The 21176-nt window shown below is 43.9% G+C and overlaps 1 protein-coding gene across 2 annotated transcripts in view; it reads right to left on the reverse strand.

The window, feature by feature from the left end:
* The window catches only part of GPAM (glycerol-3-phosphate acyltransferase, mitochondrial), a 36200-nt gene extending 16243 nt beyond the window's left edge, over nucleotides 1-19957 (reverse strand). For both annotated transcript variants that reach the window (XM_056849589.1, XM_056849588.1), the window contains exons 1-8: nucleotides 19754-19957; nucleotides 17735-17857; nucleotides 17205-17278; nucleotides 10174-10287; nucleotides 9315-9464; nucleotides 8658-8754; nucleotides 3385-3521; nucleotides 1240-1339 (exon numbers count right to left, since the gene is read on the reverse strand). In XM_056849589.1, coding sequence (XP_056705567.1) covers nucleotides 1240-1339; nucleotides 3385-3521; nucleotides 8658-8754; nucleotides 9315-9464; nucleotides 10174-10287; nucleotides 17205-17278; nucleotides 17735-17857; nucleotides 19754-19855 — 897 coding nt within the window. In that variant the 5' untranslated portion in view covers nucleotides 19856-19957. The remainder of the gene's footprint in view (nucleotides 1-1239; nucleotides 1340-3384; nucleotides 3522-8657; nucleotides 8755-9314; nucleotides 9465-10173; nucleotides 10288-17204; nucleotides 17279-17734; nucleotides 17858-19753) is intronic.
* Between the last annotated feature and the right edge of the window lie 1219 nt (nucleotides 19958-21176).

A 21176-nucleotide genomic window follows, 5' to 3' on the forward strand; every position in this document is an offset into this window, starting at 1 on the left:
CCTAGTATGTCATGCGTTAGACCAGGGATGGGGAACCTCAGGCCCGGGGGCCGTATGCGGCCCCTGAGGACATTTTTTGTGGCCCTCGGGAGCTCCGGGGCCCTGCCGCGGAGGTGCGAGGCAGGGCAGCCCTCCCTGAGGGTGTTCCTGGGGCTTGCAGGGGCGCTGCGGCACCCTTTGGACCTCCTTTCACCGACTGACGGCTGTTGGTCGGCGAGAGGAGGAAAAGGGACGCTTCCCCAAAGGCTGCCCCCTATAGGCGCAGCGTGCAGGAATGCCAGGGCACACTGTAATCCCCTCTCGTTGCCTGTCAGCTGTTGAGCAGCGAGAGGGAGGGGGGAAAAGAGACCCGCGGCAGAGCATGCGCACAGGAGCCGATCGGGCTTCGGGGGGCCTTTTGTGGACTCTGGGGGGGGAGGGCATGGAACCTGGGGCCAGGTCGGGTGGGGCTGGCGGGTGTGTGTGTGGGGGGGGGAAGGCTTTTCTCTCTCCCTCTCTTTCGGTCTCTTTGTCTGTCTCCCTCGGTCATTTTCTTTCTCCCCCTCTTTCCATTTCTTTCTCCCTCTCTCCCTTTTCCTCTTTTTCTGTTTTCCTTCCTTCCTCCCTTGCTGATCGACCATGGGCTGCGCCCCCCTGGCACCTCGTTTGCTCGGGCCCACCGCTGGCTGCCCTCCCGTTTGGGAGGGGGAGGACCGGGGGAGCGGGGGCGCCCTCCAGACCTTCTCTGCATGGTCTCCCCTGGGGTTGCCAAGCTCCAGGTGGTGGCCGGAGACCTGGCAACCCTAGCCTCTCTCCCCCCCCCCCACCGGGAGGTCTACACCTGCTATGGCCCCCGAATCATGTTATAAATGTGCAAATTGCCCTTGGCAGGAAAAAGGTTCCCCACCCCTGCGTTAGACAGTTTTCTAATTCTGTTATCATGCTAGTACTACATTGTTTACTGGATGTCTTATTCTACCCAATTGATTTTTTTTTGTAATCTGCTTTGAGTCCCAGTAAAAAAGGCAGACTACAAAGTAAATAGTTGTTATGAAATATAAAACAAAACATGATCACAACAAACCCTCTTAGAACACAAGGTTTTGTTTTTGCAATTCAATCTGAAATAGCAGGCCTCTGACTTTTGACCTGAATCTGTGGACCTCACCCGAACCCCCACACTAAAGCCTGAAATTGTGTCCCCAGCTTATTATCATTTCAAAGGTAAGCTTCAAATTAAAAGGAGGGGAGAGTACGTACCACATGCAATAAGGCTCTGTATAGAACATCTTTCCGGCCATCAGGACTTTCATCCAACTTTCGTCGAATAAAAAACCCTCCAAGTTTATGGATCAAGGTGCTACAGAAAAAGAAATATTTCTTCACGGGCTCTTTTAGTGAGTTAACAGACTAAAATTTAACAGAAACTATAAATCCACAAATGATTTCAATTAGAAAATTACAACTTGCTCATCATTTCTCTTACACAAGAAAAAATTATATTAACTCTAACTCTGACACCACTCATGTTAGTTGATCATACGACCACTGAAATTTAGATGCACAGAACCAAAGCATGACAGAACTCACCAAAAATTCACAACACTATGTACCCCCTTAATTAAGTATCTAGTTTGGCTTCAAGCATTCTTGTATACTTTTGCTGCATTCTGATCAGCTAGCAAGTGCAATAATAATGCTTATGTTTACCCAAGTGTTACCACCACTACCTGATAAACAATGCTTTGAACTAGAGATATGTATTGATTCAACCACACAGGCATGTTTTTGCACATTAAGTATTGTGCAACCGGTGACCTCAAGATTGAGCACCATAAATTTGGAGGCCATCCTGCTCCTTGCAACAAATAGCTTACTTAATTCTATTTCCTAATCAGAATTCAAACATTATTACTCACTTAATATACTTCCTAACATGTTCCGAAATGATTGGCACAATTGCCAAAGAGGCACTTTAATAAACGCGCTAATACATAATGATTGAAACCTTTAAAGACCTTAGAAATCCGAAAATAAACCTCCATTTGAAAAAAATTACTGTAATCTAAATTATGCTTTCAAACATTGTGAGAACAGTAAGTGAATCCAATTAATGTGAAACAGTTGTGCAATATGTACATTCTCCGGTGACTGAACCATGTAATTGATACTAAGAATTATAATTTCTGCCTACTCTGTCATTTATTGATGAGCACTTGAGTGCTACAAGTTACACAATAACGTTTTCTTACAGTTTATATAATCAGGGATTAGCTAAGTACTGATACCAAGCGCATGGCACTGGAACAAAAGCTCTACTATATTTGACAAGAGTGCCATTCACAGATGTGCCTACAGAAGTACAGGAGGTTCTCAAACATGGCATGATCTACTTAGCAGGAGTGCACAGATGTAATCTTGGAAAGTATACACCATAGTATTTCCAAATGAGTTTTCTTCATAAGGAGCACCCTTCCTCCTGAAGGGGCGTCAATCCCATGGGAAGACCCATATGAGTAGCTCTGCGCCCATGCGATCACATTATTCACATCTGCGCCTCTGCAACATGGTACCGCACCATGCTGAAGTGGCACCCGTTTTCCTGGGTATGAGAAGCAGCCTCAAAGAATTAGCAGGATATGTCTTAATTCAGATGGAAACATGAATACCCAGTATGGTACCACTGGTTGATACATACTGCTGGGCTGGAGCCAAAGTCTTTACCAGCTTCAATACACTATATTGTCGAAGGCTTTCACGGTCAGAGTTCATTGGTTCTTGTAGGTTATCCGGGCTGTGTAACCGTAGTCCTGGAATTTTCTTTCCTGACGTTTCGCCAGCAGCTGTGGCAGGCATCTTCAGAGGAGTAACACTGAAGGACAATCTGTCCTTCAGTGTTACTCCTCTGAAGATGCCTGCCACAGCTGTTGGCGAAACGTCAGGAAAGAAAATTCCAAGACCACGGTTACACAGCCCGGATAACCTACAAGAACCAATCAATACACTATGTTTTAGAATTTTAATACTGGGTATTTTTAAAAAATGAATTTCAAAGTAATCCTACAATTGACTATATTCACTTGGCAACCTGCTGTGACAACTGCATGCCATATTATTTATGGGTTGGGTCCCATGGATTTATTGTGTTATGAGTCCCCTGATGCAAGAGGCCCCGTGGAGTTTCTTGCTTCAGGGGAGAACACCTTGCGCCAGAGGAAGTTACTACTATTAGTAGAATAAATCTACAGAATCTAATCCTACATTAACACAACTGTGAGTCATTCCTTGCTAAGTACATATGAGTTTTCTGTGTGTCAGCACTTAGGAAATGGAGGTTAGTTTACATTGGATTTTGGTAAGGTATTAACATGGTCATCATCAAACAGAAAGTATACACAACATTACCTGAAAATGGGGATATTCAAGTTATTCCCTGCTGCAATGTAAGGTGCCTTGATGTTATGGCAGAAAAGAATGAATGTGAGAAGTAGGTAGTCGATATGAGATTTGTGAACAGGTAGGAAGATAAGAGGCAAATTTAGCTGTATGAAGGGGGAAAAATACACAAAAAGGTAACTAAGCATTCCAGATTTAAATAAAATGATTTTCCAGAAGTATTTTTCACATTTTAGTGTTTGACAGTTATTATACACAACAGTTGCATTCAAATTACAGCAAACATGCTAAGTTGTTTTACCTATCAATGTTATTAGGTATCTCAAATCCAGTAAGATTTTGACTACATGCAAATTATCATTTTATTTTCACTGAATAAAATTATGCACAAACATTGTGTAATGTCGCTTGAGGCAAGCTCTTTTAAAATTGTATATCTTTGTACACACTGCAATTATTTCATTATTATGCCTAATAGTAAAATGGCCTCTGAAAAATTAGCAAAGCCAGGCAACCCAGTTAAGCTACACTTTCGACAAACTCTCCAGATATGCAGAAAACAGCTTTGCGTATGAACCAAAGGAAAAAGCAACCTAAAACAGCATTATGAGCACTGAGCATGCTTCAAGAGGTACAAAATGATAAGAACAGCTGAAAGTCAGTAAAATTAGGCAGGGAGACAAGGGAAACTGGGCTGCTCAAACCCCTGTGTACTTAAGACGATCCCGCAGGGGAGGAGAATTTCCCAATCATTTCTTTCCTCTCATTATACTTTATCTTAGCCTTCACAACAACAATCAGTAGGACAGAAAAACCAGACCACCTACAGATAAAGAGTTTCTATGTACTCAGGGAACTCCTCAGGTATGAGAATATTATTAGTTTATAAATTGAAAAGGGGGAATCCCACTAAAAGGGCTTGATAAGCAATGTACCGTATTTTTCGCTCCATAAGACGCGCTTTTTTCCTCCTCAAAAGTGAGGGAAAATGTCTGTGCGTCTTATGGAGTGAATGTGTGTCTTATGGACCCTAGCCCGGTCCATCCGGGACTCCCAGAGTCGGGCGGAGGGACCCCCTCCCCTCCCGCCAGCCGGCTGGGCGCACCGCAACAACGCGAGCCGGCATTCCCCACCCCGACGGCCAGCTGGGAGGCGGGCGGGGAGCACAGAGCTGGGTGCGTCAGGACGGCGCGAGCCGGCGTTCCCTGCCCCGACGGCCAGCTAGGAGGCGGGTGGGGCGCACAGAGCTGGGCGCGTCGGGAGGGCGTGAGCTGGCATTCCCCGCTCGACGGCCAGCTGGGGGGCGCGTCTTATGGTCAGGTGCGTCTTATGGAGCGAAAAATACGGTACATGTTTCGTCCTCAAAAGAAAAACAGGACACTGAAGGCACTTAACTCTCAGTGGTGGGGGAAAGAATTTAGACTGCTTGAGATCTTGTTGCTACCTTTGGATTCTGCTTTTGATCTGGTTGATATAGTTGCCCCTTGCAGGGCATTAAGGTTTTTATGGTGATGTGGCAGACAGGAGACCACACACCCCCAGGAGCAGTACAAGGGCTGCCATGGGAGAGGGAATTCTTATCAATACATCACTTTTATATTTTGACCTCTAGTACAAGATACTTCTTATTGCTGCTCGAGACCCTAAAAAACTTTTAATAAACATTGTACAGTATTTTGCAATTTGGTTGCAGGGGCAGTGCAGGTAACCAGTATACTAGACCAGTAGTCAGCAAACCGTGGCTCCCGAGCCACATGCGGCTCTTTGGCCCCTTGAGTGCGGCTCTGCCAGCGCGAGCCGGGAGCGCCACAGCACCTTCCACAGCGGCCCAACTTTCTATTCCCCGGCGGGAAGGCGGTAGCCTTCCCCTCAGAAACTGCAAACCGAGGGATGGTTTTATTTGGGGCCGCAGCAGGAAAAGAGCAACCCCGCATCCAGCGCGAGCCGGGAGCACCGAGCTCCACCGCGTAGCTCCTCCCACTCGAAAGCGCCGCGGTGGCACCCACACGAGCAAGTGGGCCGGCTGGAGTTCACGGCGCTGCAGCGCGCGCCCATGCACTTTGCGGGCCGGCCAACTTTCTATTCCCTGGCGGGAAGGCGGCAGCTGGCACCTGTGTGCGCTCTCCGAGCGGGAGGAGGAGGAGGCGGGGGAGGGAGGGAAAAGCCGGGTGCGGCGCATGCGCGCTGCGCTGCCCCGGGCCTGCTGTGGCCACAGTCACTTCCTGCCCTTGCGCCCATCTGGCTCAGGGGTCGCATCGCGCTGCCGCTTGGGCGGGATAGGTGGCGGCGACGACAACGACAGCAGGTTTCACTCGGGATGCCTCGTCAGGCCCTGCTCCGGATGGCAGCCTCCAAGGGAGGGGGGAGGAACCCTCGCACCCCCACTTACCTGGAAGGGGGCTCTCGGAGGCAACAAGCGGGGACCGACCACAATCGCCGCCCCGCAGCACGGCGAACCGCCGTAAGCCCCAGCCGCCGCCAAAAGGCCCGCTCGTCAGCTGGCGAACGGGGAAAGCGGCCCAGGCAGAGCCCGCCCAGTAAACGAGGCGTCACGGCAGCCACAATGGCCTGCAGTCCCCAAGCTGGAACCTCGGGATAGTGGCAGACAAGCCTGCCCCTCAGCTGGTTGGCGGGAGGGAGCCGCAACGGAGGGGGGCTATTCCTGGATGGCTGGCAGGCCGGAGAGGCACCAGCCCCAGCAGCCGCGGGTAAATTGGTGGGGAGAGGGGGGGAAGGAACAGGTTCGAGGAAAGCACACCTAAGAAGGGAAGCCCTTGCCTCGAGCCCAGCACGCGAAGGGCGGGCAGAAGTGCCAGGGCAGGTCTAAAGCGCAACCCCTGCCCTCTGTAGAGACGCTCCCAACAAGGAGAGGAAGAGGGACGGGAAGGGGGTGTTTATAGCCTCGGCTTGGGGCGAATGGGGTCAGAGCACAAAGGGGAAGGAGTATAAAGCAGCACAAGGGTAGAGGCCGAGGAGGAAGCTGGCTGGCTGCCCACTTGCTCAGATCTCTGTGTCAGGGATACCAAGCTGGCCAGCTCAGAGGGAAGGTTTTTTTTTTTGTCATCAATTTAAAAATTGTAATTATTTTGTGTTGGTGGCTTTATTATTATAATTATTATTAATTAAAGTTTATTAAGTTAATAAACAGTGTACCTACCTATATAGTTTAAGTTTAATAAATTTGGCTCTCAAAAGAAATCTCAATCATTGTACTGTTAATATTTGGCTCCGTTGACTAATGAGTTTGCCGACCACTGAACTAGACCATTTGCAATAAACATAATCTTGATGCAAATATTACAGCTGCTCTTTGTTCCAGAAGACACAAAATTCATCTGGATCACCACTAGTCTACACATGTTACTTCAAAAATTATTTTGCTCTGAACAATTTAGAATTACATCAAAATTATTTTGCTCCGAACAATTTAGAATGACAATCTAAAGCCCAACCCATTATTTTATACACTATTTGGTTCCACAAAAAGAATTAAAAACATGATTTCTTATATAAAGCCAAACCACTGTTCCGTGTAGCTCAGAATTGGCTGCTTGGATTGAAGCAGCATTCTAGGTCTCAAACAAAGAGCTTTCTTTACACTTGCTACCTTGAGACCCTTTCATTTGAGATACCAGAGACTAAAGCCTTAAGCATGCAAGAAACATGGTCTACCACCATGCTCTACTACCAAGCTATGGGCTCTCTCCTAATCTCCAGCATGGTGCACTGGTTAAGAGCAATGGTTTGGAGTGGTGAACTGTAATCTGGAGAACCAGGTTTGATTCACCACTCCTCATGAGCGGCAGAGGCTAATCTGATGAACCAGGTTGGTTTCCCCACTCCTACACATGAAGCCAGCTGGGTGACCTTGGGCTAGTCACAGCTCTCTTAGAGCTCTCTCAGCCCCACCTACCTCACAGGGTGTTTGTTGTGGGGAGGGGAAGGGAAGGTGATTTTATGCTGGTTTGATTCTTCCTTAAGTGGTAGAGAAAGTCAGCATATAAAAACCAACTCTTATTCTAATTTGAGCATAGTTCTCACTGATACGGTAAACGTATACCTGTGCTGTACTTTCAAACTGCAGGTAGGGACAGACTAAATGCCCCTTCATAAAAGAGCAGAAAACTGGATATCATGAAGGAGGATTCTGGCTTAACCATCTACCTGACATGCTAATTTTCTATGCAGTAATATTTTGGATGAAAAAGCTTTCAATACCATGAGCCCTTGTAAATATGAAGCAGTAAGCCCAAACATAAGCTTACCATCTTAATGAGAACTAGGCCCCAAATGGTTTCTTTATAGGAATAATGCACTTTTTTAAAACATAAAAAGGATACTGATGCAACAGTTCCTAGCCTACAACTGTGAAGATGTTGAATTGCAAATATTAATCCACTTGTACCTAGGGCTGCCAGTCAGGGGGACATACCGTATTTTTCGCTCCATAAGACACACTTTTTTCCTCCTCAAAAGTAAGGGGAAATGTCTGTGCATCTTATGGAGTGAATGTGCGCACAGAGCCGGCTGGGCGCGCTGGGAGGCAGGCGGGGAAAGCCGGCTCGCGCCGTTCCAGCGCGCCCAGCTGGCTTTGTGCACCCCGCCCACCTCCCAGCTGGCCGTCGGGGTGCACAGAGCAGGCTCGCATTGTTCCAGAGCGCCGAGCTGGCTCTGTGCGCCCCTCCCGCCTCCCAGCTGGGAGGCGGGGGGGCACACAGAGCCAGCTGAGCACGCTGGAACGGCGCGTGCCTGTGCCCCGCCCGCCTCCCAGCTGGGAGCCGGGGGGGCGCACAGAGCCGACTGGGCACGCTGGAATGGCGCGAGCTGGCTCTGTGCGCCCCTCCCGCCTCCCAGCTGGAGACTAGTGCACTGGGAGGCTGCTGCATTGGGAGGCTGCTGGCATCCCCCTCATTTGCCACCATCTCTCCCCCCACCCACTCCCCACCAGCCAGCTGAGTAGCAGTGAGAAAATGCCTGCTTGAGGCAGGGGTCTGGCAAACCTGCTCCTACCCCATTATTAAGATGTGCAGGGACCCTACCTCCTTCTCCAACATCAGCAGAGGCTTTGATGGATTCCTCCCTTTGTTGCTGTTTAAAAAGTTCTGTCTCTGAACCTATAGGAATTGGTCAGTGGGCAAAGCCAAAGATCCTGCTTGTTCAGCCATTTTAGCTACCAACTATGGCAACAGGATATGCAGCATGCTATAGTAAGTCTGGTTGTATGATGCATTCTGTGTTTACACGCTGCATTCTCTCTCAGCTGTTTTTTTTTTTTTTTTTACCTCAGTTGCAGCTTTCACCATCTCCAGTTGGCCTTTGTGAATCTGGATATTCCAAAAAAAGCTGTTGAATAATTTCAGCAATACCCATCCTGTTAACCTAAAGGGGTAATAAAAGTTGAACCATGTAACAGAATTAATGTTTTACATACAGATTTTTACCTTCTGTTATAATCAGAAACAATTCTGACCTAGCAGAAATGTACATATATGTTCTGACTTTAAAACCTACACTACTGTAGACGCATAACATCATCAATCAACAGTAGAATAGAAAAAATGCTGAATTAAACACAAAATGCTATATATTCACAGAAGCATAAGGGTTTTAGGCTATATTATGATCCAGAGCTGTAAAAATTGTACTTGAACGGTTTACATAAAGTCAAAGACCTAGAAAATGTAGCAAGATGCTTTAACCCAGTTTAGACCTCAAAAACAGATAATGCTGTTGTGCCAATATAACTTAAAACTTAGAAGAATATTTTGTCATAAATAGTTTTAGATTTGACCATTGAAAAGGTCATTATTCACATTAGAATATGTATATTATTTGAATTTAGCTTACACCACAAATAACTAAGCCAAAAATTTGGACAAGTAGGAAAAAATTAAGCATCTATGAAGGATGAACCTATTTCCTTAAACTAGCCTTATTACCTGATTAAAAAAGGTGAGACATTTGCTACCATTTCCTGAACAATTCTTCTAGCTTTCTTTTTGACTTTACTGTGGATTCTGGGGTCCGGCTGACCAGAACCACCTACAGCAGACATTTCTGAAGCCTCCTCTACAATGGCATTCAGCACTCTGAAAGTTACAAAGAAAAAAATAAAGATTCTTAAAATACATACTGGAAGAAGGATGTAGGCACATTACAACACAAACTTTTAAAGAACTAGCTGTACATTTCACCAGATTTTGTTTAAAGTGTTCATAAGAAAATAACATCCCAAAACCAAAGAGAAACTTCCCTGCTCAGTATGCCACTTAAGTTATTTTTTTTTAGTTTTAAATTATGAAGCCTCTTGCCAGTGAAAGTGTATTTTGTCAAGATCCACATACTACATGTATTCATTTTCTACATTCATTTCCACATTTAGGGAACATATAAGGGGAAAGAGAGACACAAAGTGAACCGTATATATTGCTTTTAAAACATGTGATTTTAAACCCCTATATGTTAAGAGCCTTCAGGACTTACAATAGCAAGTAGCAGGGTTCCTGGTAACTCCAGAAGGCCTAGGTGCAACTACATAATTCATTGGTCACTTAGGCCTAACTAGCACAAGCACACATAATGCCCTAAAACTGGTTCACCTGAAGGTACTAAGGATGAGGGAGCCAATCCTGCAAGGCATCTTGTCCTTGCATGAGGGGAAAGGTAGAATCACTGACCAAAAGCGGGGGCTTTGCCAAGGGCCTTTATCCCAAAGAAATCTATCCCAAAGAAACCCAACAGCTGCTATCCATAAACTGGAAACTGGAAATCACACCATTTTGCAATTTTTACTCTTACCTGCTACTGTTCAGCACATTTTCTGCCACATTATTAGCAAACATACGCTTATGAACATCCCGTTCTTGTACAAAAAGAACGTAACAGAGCCGCCTGGCAAGCCACCCTCTGTGCCTGTAATGTTACATTTTATGTATTAAAGTATGCCATTGGAAAGAGTCCATTCAAAACATTGTTTTGCAATCATAACCCCTATCAGAACCAACTATTTTCCAGAAAAACTAGTTTAACACAGCACTAGTAAATATTAGGATGGCAACCTTTAACTGATAAATCGTTCAATTAAAGCTTTGTTTGATTAACTGGTAGAGGACAAAATGTATGGGTAGATTTTAGATTAGCGAGGCTGAGGATTAAGGAGACACCTTTCTTAAAGCTATTTTGGTTCTAGTAATAAATGTCAAAGTATGAAAAAGAAAATATTATCAACATCTTCCTACCAACGACAGGTTGCTTTTATTTGTTTAAATAAAGCTCCCTCAAACTTCCTTTAACCATTCAAAAAAGGCACCTATTCTGGGGCAGTGGCAATATACAAATAGTTAAAAGACGATAGACCTTTGGACACTAATACCTACCGATTTAGAAAAGGTATTAGTCACCCAGTGAAGATCAAAGCTGACTAAATGCAGCATCCCAGCACTAATGCACCTTGCCTTTCCCCTGCTCCAATATATATTGGGCCATATGAATGTTTCATCTGATGACAAACATGAAATATACGGAGTGATGCAACCATGATTGTGCCATCGGAACTGAAACAAATTTCAAAATGGGCAGGTAACATCTGCTAATGCCTTAGAAACCAGAAAAGGCCTCTGCAAGCTTTCAAGAGTCAAGGAACTTCAACGTTTCCCTCAGGTCTTTATTGTGATTTTCATATATATTGAGCACTGTTATTACTATCCAACCAAACCCTGCACAAATAAAATTCCCCCATGGGAGTATTATTAGATTTTAAATGAAAATCATATAAACATGCAAATGTACATACTTTCATGATTAGATTTGGGTTTTCTGGTTATTTTTTTATTGATTTTATTAGATTTTTATCCTGCCCTTTCCCTACCAGGGTAGGGCTCAGGGTGACTAACATCCAGTTCTGAACATCCACAGTAATTAACCTCATACAATATAATAACCTCAATTAATTAACCTCATACAATATAATAAATACAATATAATAAATAATTATAATCTAAAATATAATCTAACAATTTAAAATTAGACGATTTAAATCCAGGTGGCTCCCGAACATCTTCTATATCAGTAGTGTGAAGTTTTCAGGTAGGAAACAGATAGGTTTCGGTAAAACTAAATAAAAAATGGAACATAGATGGTACGGTGGTACAGGGAGGCCAGCTATGATGGAAACTTCTGCTGCCCTCAACCTCGGGTTGCCAGGTCCCTCTTTGTTACCGGCAGGAGGTTCTGGGGGCAGAGCCTGAGGAGGGTGGGGTTTGAGGAGGGGACAGACTTCAATACCATAGAGTCCAAAGGCCAAAGTGGCCATTTTCTCTAGGTGAACTGATCTCTGCCGTATGGAGATCACTTGTAATAGCAGGAGATCTCCAGCTAGTACCTGGAGGTTGGCAACCCTACCTCAACTATAGGCCTGGTGGAACAACTCTGTCTTACAGTCCCTGTGGAACTGCAATAGGTCACACAGGGTTCTGGTCTCATTTGACAGAGAATTCCACCAGGCTGGAGCCGAAAAAGCTCTGGCCCTAGTTGAGGACAGAGAGATATCTCTCGGGCCGGGGACCACGAATAAGTTAGTATTTGATGAGAGCAGAGCTCTTTGAGACCATGGGTCTCCAGGACACTTTACAATTATATTTTTAATCCACATTTTGATGCTTTAAGAGAATTACATCAGGAGTACAAGTAGAATCTGAAAGATTTCCACAACACTCCCTGCCCTACTAATGAATCCTGAGCCCATAAGTCTTAAGGAAGTCTGATGCTAGCAGCCCTTCAATTTCAGATGTAACTAACAAGACATAGGTAAAATTTAAATGTAATGTAGCCAATAATAAATCAGATTTTAGAAATGACAGTAAACTAGGAAACAACTTTCTGGATAATGACACATTTGTCTTAGCTGACACACACACATATCAGTCAGAATTCAAAGATCAATGCTATAGCTTCTGTTTGCCCTAAGATTTTTGAATTATACTTCTAAAACTACAGTTCATTTGCCACAAGGCAAACCACTTTTGAAAGTGAAAGTGGTTTCCTGAGGGAGTTTGTGATTCAGAATGCAACAGGTATCAAAAGAAAAACTTAAGGCTCTTCAAATCTTGACCATAGTCATTTAAGAGGGATCAGTCTGTAGCAAGCATTTGTAAAACATCTCAAGAACTCATTCATTTTTGGCACTTACCAGCCACCTTCCAACTAAAGGTAACCAATGTATACACTGACTGTCTTGTTGACTGAATATACATTCTGCTGCTTTCCAAGCACGAACATACAAGAGAAAAATCCAAGCAGTGCTGATTTTAAACACTGGTCATTACAAAGGGGGTATGAGAAAATATTTTTGTTTCTTGCAGTTTTTTTAAACAAAATACAAAGCTTGGATTTTCAAAGCAATTTGAATCAAGTGTTTTGCACCCCCTGGAATTAAATGAGTTTCATATATACCATATTTTTCGCTCTATAAGACACATTTTTTTCCTCCTCAAAAGCGAGGGAAAATGTCATTGTGTCTTATGGAGCGAATGCAGCGGGGCACGGAGCCGGGACGCCCCGGGAGCCGGCTGGGACGCCACCAGCCAGCTGGTGGCGGGAGGCCCCTGCCAGCCGCCCAGCGCAGTGCAGAATCCCCGCCCAACAGCTGAGCCTCAGGACTGGGAAGCGCGGGGGGAGATTAATCTGCTCTGCGCTGCCTGGGCAGTCAGCGCAGAGCAGTTTAAAGACCCACTGCCCCCCTTCCCGGGACAGGATACTTTAGTCACTTTTAAGAAACACTGTAAAATATATATATAAACATAAACAAGGCCCAGGGTCACCAGTTAAAACACTCACATTTGGGAAGGAAAGTAAAGGAGGAGTGAGCCTTCACGTCATATATTTGGGGGGGGGGGTGTCGATTATGCGGTAGGCACAGAGCCCTCTTGAACAAAAACAAAACCACCTTGCTTTCCAAAGAAGTTGGGGTTCAAAGCTTGAAGAGGCGATTGCAAGCCGTTAGCATGCCCCCAGCCGGGCCGAGGTGGGAAGGTGCCCCTTGCATGCAAAGGTGGGAGGGGGATCCCTCTCTGGCCGGTCTCGGGTAGCTTCTCCACGTCCGTCCGCAGCCCGGCGGCCATGCATGCAAAACGCCTCTCCGCCGAGCCCTGCACCTTTTTGCAAAAAAGCCAGCTGCGCCGGCCGCTTCCTCCTCCTCCTCCTCGGCCTCTCCATCTGATCATTGCCCTGGCCCTTTCTAGCCGGCGACTCTTCTGTCCTCATCCCCCCTCAGGTAAGGAGGAGGAATGGAAGCGGGTGCAGGTGGAAGGGGGGGCGACCGCAAAGAAAAGGCAGCCCTTACCTTCCACGGCCATTCTCTCAGAGCTCGCATAGTGCATGCATAATTCGCCAGCCGAGGGGGTCCTTCTCCTCCTGCCTCTCCCCCAACCCCCCCTCCTTCCCTCTTTTCTTTTTTGCACCGTTTTCTCTTTGGCTCATCTGCAGCCCAGGCGATCAACCTGCAGCAAGAAAGGGGGTTAGCCCGTTCTCCCGCAGCAGGCTGGGAAATGTAGTTCTTGGCCTTGGTTAAAAAACTCCGGCTGGGCCGCAAAGCCCAAACGGTTTGCGTTCAGCGCCCGGCGCGCTGAATGGAAAAACGGCACCGCCCGAGGAGAAGGAGCAAGTCGCTCCCTGTCCTGCCTCTGCTCCTTGGGGTGGCCTGCCAGGGAACGAAGACTACAAATCCCCAAATGCAACGCGGTGAGATTGAGAGGCACCCTAGCGTGGGGCTGTTTGATTGAGGACTTCCTTGTCCAGCTCATGGAGGCGACAGGTAGAGGCGCAGGTGCTGGAGAGGAGAGTGTGGGTGGGCGATGAGCCTCTTGTTGCCTCTCAGCCAAGAAGGGAAAGGAATCGAGCCCAGCTAAAACAGCCTTTCTCTTCCAGCTGCCTTCACTTTAGCTGCTACTTTGCAAAATAGCTGCAATAAATCTGAGTTTTAGCAAATATAATGGGGGGGAGGGGGAATCATGCAATCTGTGTAATGGCTCCCTTTCCTCTAATCAACTAGTGTGTTAGGTGCATTCCTTCAGGTATCTGTCAACTAGAACCTATATATATGATTTCCATTTCCATTTATTGTTACGGCCATTGGCCAGCGTAGTATATGATTTAGAAGGTAACAGGCTCTTAAGGAAAAATTGAACTGGAGTTTGGTTGCCAACCTCCTGGTGGAGATCTCCAGGAGTTACAGCTGATGTCCAGACTACAGAGATCAGTTCCCCTGGACTCTATGGCATTATAACCTGCTGAGGTCCCTGCCCTCCCCATACTCCACCCCCTAATCTCCAGGAATTCCCAGAATTGGCAACCCTAGGAGTGGTGTGCTTTGGCACTGTCAACAATGCATTTATCCCAGAAAGGCATTTTTCACTTTAGTTTATGGCGTTGTAACTCTAGCTGTAGAAATCTACTAATATGTAGCTTGGGCTGCAATGCTAAGAACACTTTTTTGGGAGGAAACACACACACAAATAAAGCATGGCTTATTTTTGAGTTGAGCAACCCAAATAGGCTAGTTTAGCCCAGGCTCATCAGAACATGGGAACTAAGCAGGATTGGCCATGGTCAGTTCTTGGACAGGGGGGGGGGGTATTTAAACTTCTCCACGCTGTGGAAGCCGGGCGGGGGATCTTGAAAGTTCTCCACGCTGCCATCCCAGGCAGCGCAGAAGAGTTTAAAGACCCCCACCGCGGTTCCAGGGACTCCCTGGAAGCAGGGCGGGGGTCTTGAAAGTGCTCTGTGCTGCCTGGGATGGCAGCGCGGAGGAGTTTAAAGACCCCCCACCAGGTCTTTAAAAAAATATTTTTTTTTCTTGTTTTCCTCTTCTAAAAACTAGGTGCATCTTATGGTCAGGTGCGTCTTATGGAGCGAAAAATACGGTACATCTATCTGAAAAACAAACACTCACATCCTCTAATTTCAATTTGATTATTTTTTTCTCCTCACCCAGGACTAGGAATTATTTTTATTTCAGATAAAGTACAGGCTGCTATAGTCAGTATTGAGTTGACCGTATATATAATTAACCAAGACACTTTTTCTTGAACGAACTCAAGGGATACATTTTGCTTCATGCACTTGTCAGCCTTACAGGAAAGAAGGCTTTACTTACACAAAATGAAACTGGATAGCAATATTGGGGATGTTTTGCCTTTCTTCAACATATGGACTTGTTTATTAGCCAGACAGCCCATTTCCGAAGGGAGAGTAGATAGGTGGTGCAGCCACAGCAAGCCGAAAAATAAAGGAACAAGTATTTTTGGAGAAAAACCCCATGGAATTCTCTATAGAGTTCCACGGGGCTGCGCCATGATTTTACAGGTGTATCTTGACACCTGCAAAATGGCTCCTTTCCAGCCCGAAAGGGGTTAGGAAGCTGCCTAAAAGCAGCTCCTCCCCAGGGAACACCCCAGGAACAACCCCCAGGAGTGCTCACGCCGGACATACACTGCCAGGAAGGCAGCACAGGCATGGGAGGCTCGCACTGCTGCGTGGTGCTCCGGGACTGGCATAAGTTGCCCTGTGCCAGAGTCTGTGCCAGTTTGCATGGCGCAAGTGGCATGGATGCTGGCGTAGAGGTCACACTAGTTCCTATGTGGGTCCGCCCCCCTTCAGGATTGCATGGTTAGTCACTAAGATCGCTGACTAAACTATCCACTGTCGCAAGATATCACTGACAAGCAAGCCATATTTATGCCTGTTTAATGCATGTTGCACGTTATAACTTATATCCAGTGGGATTATATATAATATTGCTATCAGGCTTCACATGGGAAGAATGCAGTGGGATTACGCATGCACTTTTGTAGCTAGATAAAGTGACAGTAGACATGTCAAGAACATACACATCAACTATTTTCGTTTGAGGTTGACCTCATCTAACTAATGACAGTACTGGGTAATGCTTGCTACAATTCTTAGCATTAAAGAGATTGAAAATTTTCAAATGTTAACCAATCTGGTTCTTGTAGGTTATCCGGGCTGTGTAACCGTGGTCTTGGTATTTTCTTTCCTGACATTTTGCCAGCAGCTGTGGCAGGCATCTTCAGAGGAGTAACACTGAAGGACACTGTCCTTCAGTGTTACTCCTCTGAAGATGCCTGCCACAGCTGCTGGCGAAATGTCAGGAAAGAAAATTCCAAGACCACGGTTACACAGCCCAGATAACCTACAAGAACCAATGAACTCTGACCGTGAAAGCCTTCGACAATATTTTTAACTAATCTGTTTGTGATTCTTCACAGCCTCTCACATGTTCTCATTACTGTAAACCAGTATTTTCTTTCCTGACATTTCCCCAGCAGCTGTAGCAGGCATCTTCAGAGGAGTAACACTGAGAGACACTGTCCTTCAGTGTTACTCCTCTGAAGATGCCTGCCACAGCTGCAGGCGAAATGTCAGGAAAGAAAATACCAAGACCACGTTTACACAGACCGGATAACCTACAAGAACCAATGAACTCTGACCGTGAAAGCCTTCGACAATATTTTTAACTAATCTGTTTGTGATTCTTCACAGCCTCTCACATGTTCTCATTACTGTAAACCACTGTCAAATATTTACATATTTTATTTACTGTGAATGTCAAAAAACCATAATCAGCTAAATTCAGCGTAACACAGAGATTATCATTTTAGTTAATGAGATTTAGACACATAGTTATCATGAAGCCATTTCCATTTATTTACTAGCTCCTTTGACCAAAGGTCTTGAGCTTAATCTTAACAATAATACATAATACGACACATAGTTATCCTTGTACTATTAATTGTTTTTACAATCCAACTTACCGGGTATGTGTTTCATTAATGTAGATGACATTACGAAGGCCCAAAGAAGGGATACTAGGATTAAAAAGCTTATCCTGAAAATAACAGACAGTTTTATCAGGAAAAAAAAATATAATCACAGTATTCACATGTCATACATATTGAGGGCCACGGTGGTACAATGGCTAGTGTCCCACACAACCAAGGAGTCATTTCAACAGACCTTGAAGGATGTGACTCTGTTTAGGACTGCACTGTGGGTGACCTTGGGTCAGTCACCCTCTCTCATCCTAAAATATTTTCCAGGATTGTTGTGATAAAACGAGTATAATCATGTGGGCCTACCTAAATTCCTTGAACAATGTATGAGATACAAACGTGACAGATACAAATACAATTACGGTTTTCAGCTTAATACTATGTCCTGTTGGGATCTGAGATTATATAGTTAGAATAGGCAATAGGATGAGAGCACACAATGACTTTAACGCTGAAACTTAGCAAACTATTCAAATGCTGTTTCAATTTGTTATCAACGTAGCCCAGATTACCCGGCTTTGGGGAGTGCATACGTAGCAACAACGTCCCACAAATGGTCTTTTCCTGCCCAGCAGAGTTTCTTTCCATTTTAAAGTGGCTGACCGAAAAACAGTAGGTCTAGAATTGCATTCGCCCTAGAAAACAAGTATGACAATGCATGTTTTAAAAAATGTCAATAAAGAAAGCATGTAACAACAAATGTGTAACCCCTTAATAAATATCCCAACCAGACTAAGCACTTTTACAAATCATTGATCCAGAGATATTCAAGAATGTGCTTAACTTTCCCACTGAAGTAGTTGGGACATAACTTTGACTAGACCTTACCCTTGGAGATTAAGGACACTGGTCAATTAAATATGACGTAAAGATTAATCTTTTAAGAACTAATCATGAACCAGGTCCAAAACCTCCCATGATCTTAAAATCCAATCAATGTACACAAAGAAAGAACAATAGAAAAATATATTTTCTATGCCTACGCTTACAAAATAGAAAGCCTGACAAAGTTAGCCAGCTGTAATAATTTTAATTGCTACTTTAATTATTACATTTTGAGTAAATATTGTGATGTCAGAAGCTTTGATCAAAGTAAAGTATTGTCTTCATAATTACATTCCCAAAAACTATGGAAAGGAGGCTATAATAATTTTTTTCTGATGTTTACTTAATACTAGCAACTCCTTAAAAATTTCAAAGTGTTATGGATCAGAATAATATACTGAGAAAAAAACTTCTTTAGTAACATCAATAACAGATGTTGTACAAAATGTAGAGAATACGGGCTACAATCCTTCACAAGCCCCACTGAGGTGAATGGGGTTTGTGGAGAACTGTAATCCTTTTTTGTTTCCTCCTATGCAAGTTTACTCAGAAATAAACTCCATTGAATTCGGTGGGCCTTATTTCTGAGTAAACCTTCATAGGATTGGCCTGTAAATAAATTAAAGAATGTTAAGGTAAAGCTCACCATACAGAGATTAAAGCTCTATATCAAGCATACATATATACACAGATCTGTTTACAAGAAAGTTTAAAAAGACACCTATAAAACACAATAAACACTTCCAATAAAAGAAATGATTCACTGCAGATAGGTACATAATTTGACTAACATCTATCCTGAATTTTAAAAAGAAAAATGTGAAATTATGTACTTTTAATTATTATAGTCTTTCCTTAGCTGTCTTATTACTAAGTATGATATTATGATTCTCCCACAGGCAATTTTACAGCCCTGAAGTGTCTTCCAGCTCTTTTCTTTTTATAGTCCCTCAGATTCTTCGCTTTGATATCAATCTATTCAGTCAGCTCTAAAAGCCAAATCATTCACCCACAGCCTCTTTTGTTAATTATGGCAACATGTTCTCATTTAGAAATAGTTATTCTGAAACACAGTAATCCTATTTTCTTTCAACGCTGACCATGTCTTCACTCATGTGCTTCAAGCTCCAGCAGTGGCTCCAGCCTTGAGCACTGCATAATCCTATTTCCCCTACTCTGCTATCCTCATCTCCTCCTCCATTTCATGACTATCCAACTGCTCCACCCAAGCACATTTATTCATTGCTCCATATTCCTACTTCAGAACAAGAGTGTGCTTTTCTATGTACACTAGATTTCCTAGAAATATTTTCCAAGCTCTCTTTCTCTCTCTCTCGCTCATATCTGTTGTACTGAGCAATAAGTATTTGGTCACACCATATATTTGTGTGTGTACGTGCATATAAATATATATATAAATTACATTTACTTGATTTGTTTCTGACTGATAGTATTGCAAGTAGAGTACAATCTACATATTAGGAGTCACAGATGTGATGACTAGCACAAGAAACTCTAGATAACTGAACAGATGTTGTAATTATTCTTACCACATGCCTCAACCATTCTTCATCATAAATGCATGTTGATTGCTAATTTTTCTGACATAAGCAGCAGTATGGGTTTATTTTTCCATTCACGTTTGTGATAGGAAAATAATCTTCAGGTTAAGTAAACTACTCTTCCACTTAAGTAATTTTGCTTACCCATTCTTCACTGGAGTGTTTACATCTAGATACAGTGCATTCTGCTGAAGATGACGAATAAGAAACATCTATCGCTCCAAGTGACAAAGCAGCATCATCCATGACACACAATTTAATTCAATAACATGAGCTTCAAAAGACAATAAACTCAATGTTAAGGAATAGTTGTATAACTGTCAAAGCAAGAACTACCCTAGATATACATGATATTTTACTTTAAACAGCAAAGTTAACAAATTTATTAAGATAGCATTAATAGGAGAAACCCCCTTAACTGCATTTAAAAATTAATTTATCTTCCTGAATATTCCTTATTTGCTCTACTTATCTGACTCTAGCTGTCCTTCAGTAGCTTTCCAAAAAAGAGGATTAGGCTGCGCATATTACAAGTATAATGTTGTTTTCCTAATGTAGCACGTAACCCATTCTCTATTCAAGACACCTTGTTTCACAAAAGTCATTAGTTGTGTTCACACTATCAAATCATGTACTTTTCCTTTTATGGTCAGTGCATAAAGACCAGACTAGGACAGGAAAAAGTCATTTTTGGTGTTTACATTTTATTTTCACACATGAAGCAGGGAATGGGAAGGGCAGTCTAATTTTCACAACAAAAAGTGTGTGTGGGTAAAGGAAGCCGACTCTCTTCGTTCTACACTGCCTTGTACGACTGTACTCCTTCACTACAAACAGTTCTCTCCCAGCCCTGTTCTGATGCTGAGAGGCAGGTGAGCTGGGAAGACATTGCCTGAAGTGATGGAATGACAGGTGGTAAGAAGAGAGCATTCAGCATCCCTCAACCACACACGCCTTTTGCTCAAAAAAACAGACACCCATCCACTCCTGCTTTATGCACAAATAACACACATTTCAAAAAAAATTCTCTGAACACTGTATTGCAAATATTCACAATACATTAATTGTATTAGTCCACACAACAATTTTTTTCTGTCAAATGTTAAGCACCATCTGCCAATGCAACCCTATGCCTACTCAGCTAGGAGGTTAAGCCTCTCTGAACCCATCACGACTCACATTCAAGTAAATATACAGGATCAGGGTGCAAGTTAGAACAGAATGGCTAATTCACAATGATTTGGCATTGTTAAAAAAATCCTCAAGATCTGTTCTTTGAAAAAAACTAAATGTAACTAATAAAGCAATTATGATAACCTAACATGCATCGGTGTTGTGTAAAAATATACAGCAGGCTCAAAAAGAACTGCCAGACATTAGTATCAGGTGTTGAATGTCCCTGTCCAGTAGAAAGCTATTGCCAAGGGGATTTCACTCAAGCTCCTCTGTGTATCACCAGGGGAACGGCACAGATTTAAGCCAAGTTGGCAGGATGATCCAAAGGGCTTTCTCACAAGGTTAATTAAGTACGCCAGTGGCGTACAGTTGCAGGGTCAAAGTAAAAGGG

This window comes from Euleptes europaea, chromosome 5, assembly GCF_029931775.1.
Source record: "Euleptes europaea isolate rEulEur1 chromosome 5, rEulEur1.hap1, whole genome shotgun sequence".
Taxonomy (NCBI): domain Eukaryota; kingdom Metazoa; phylum Chordata; class Lepidosauria; order Squamata; family Sphaerodactylidae; genus Euleptes; species Euleptes europaea.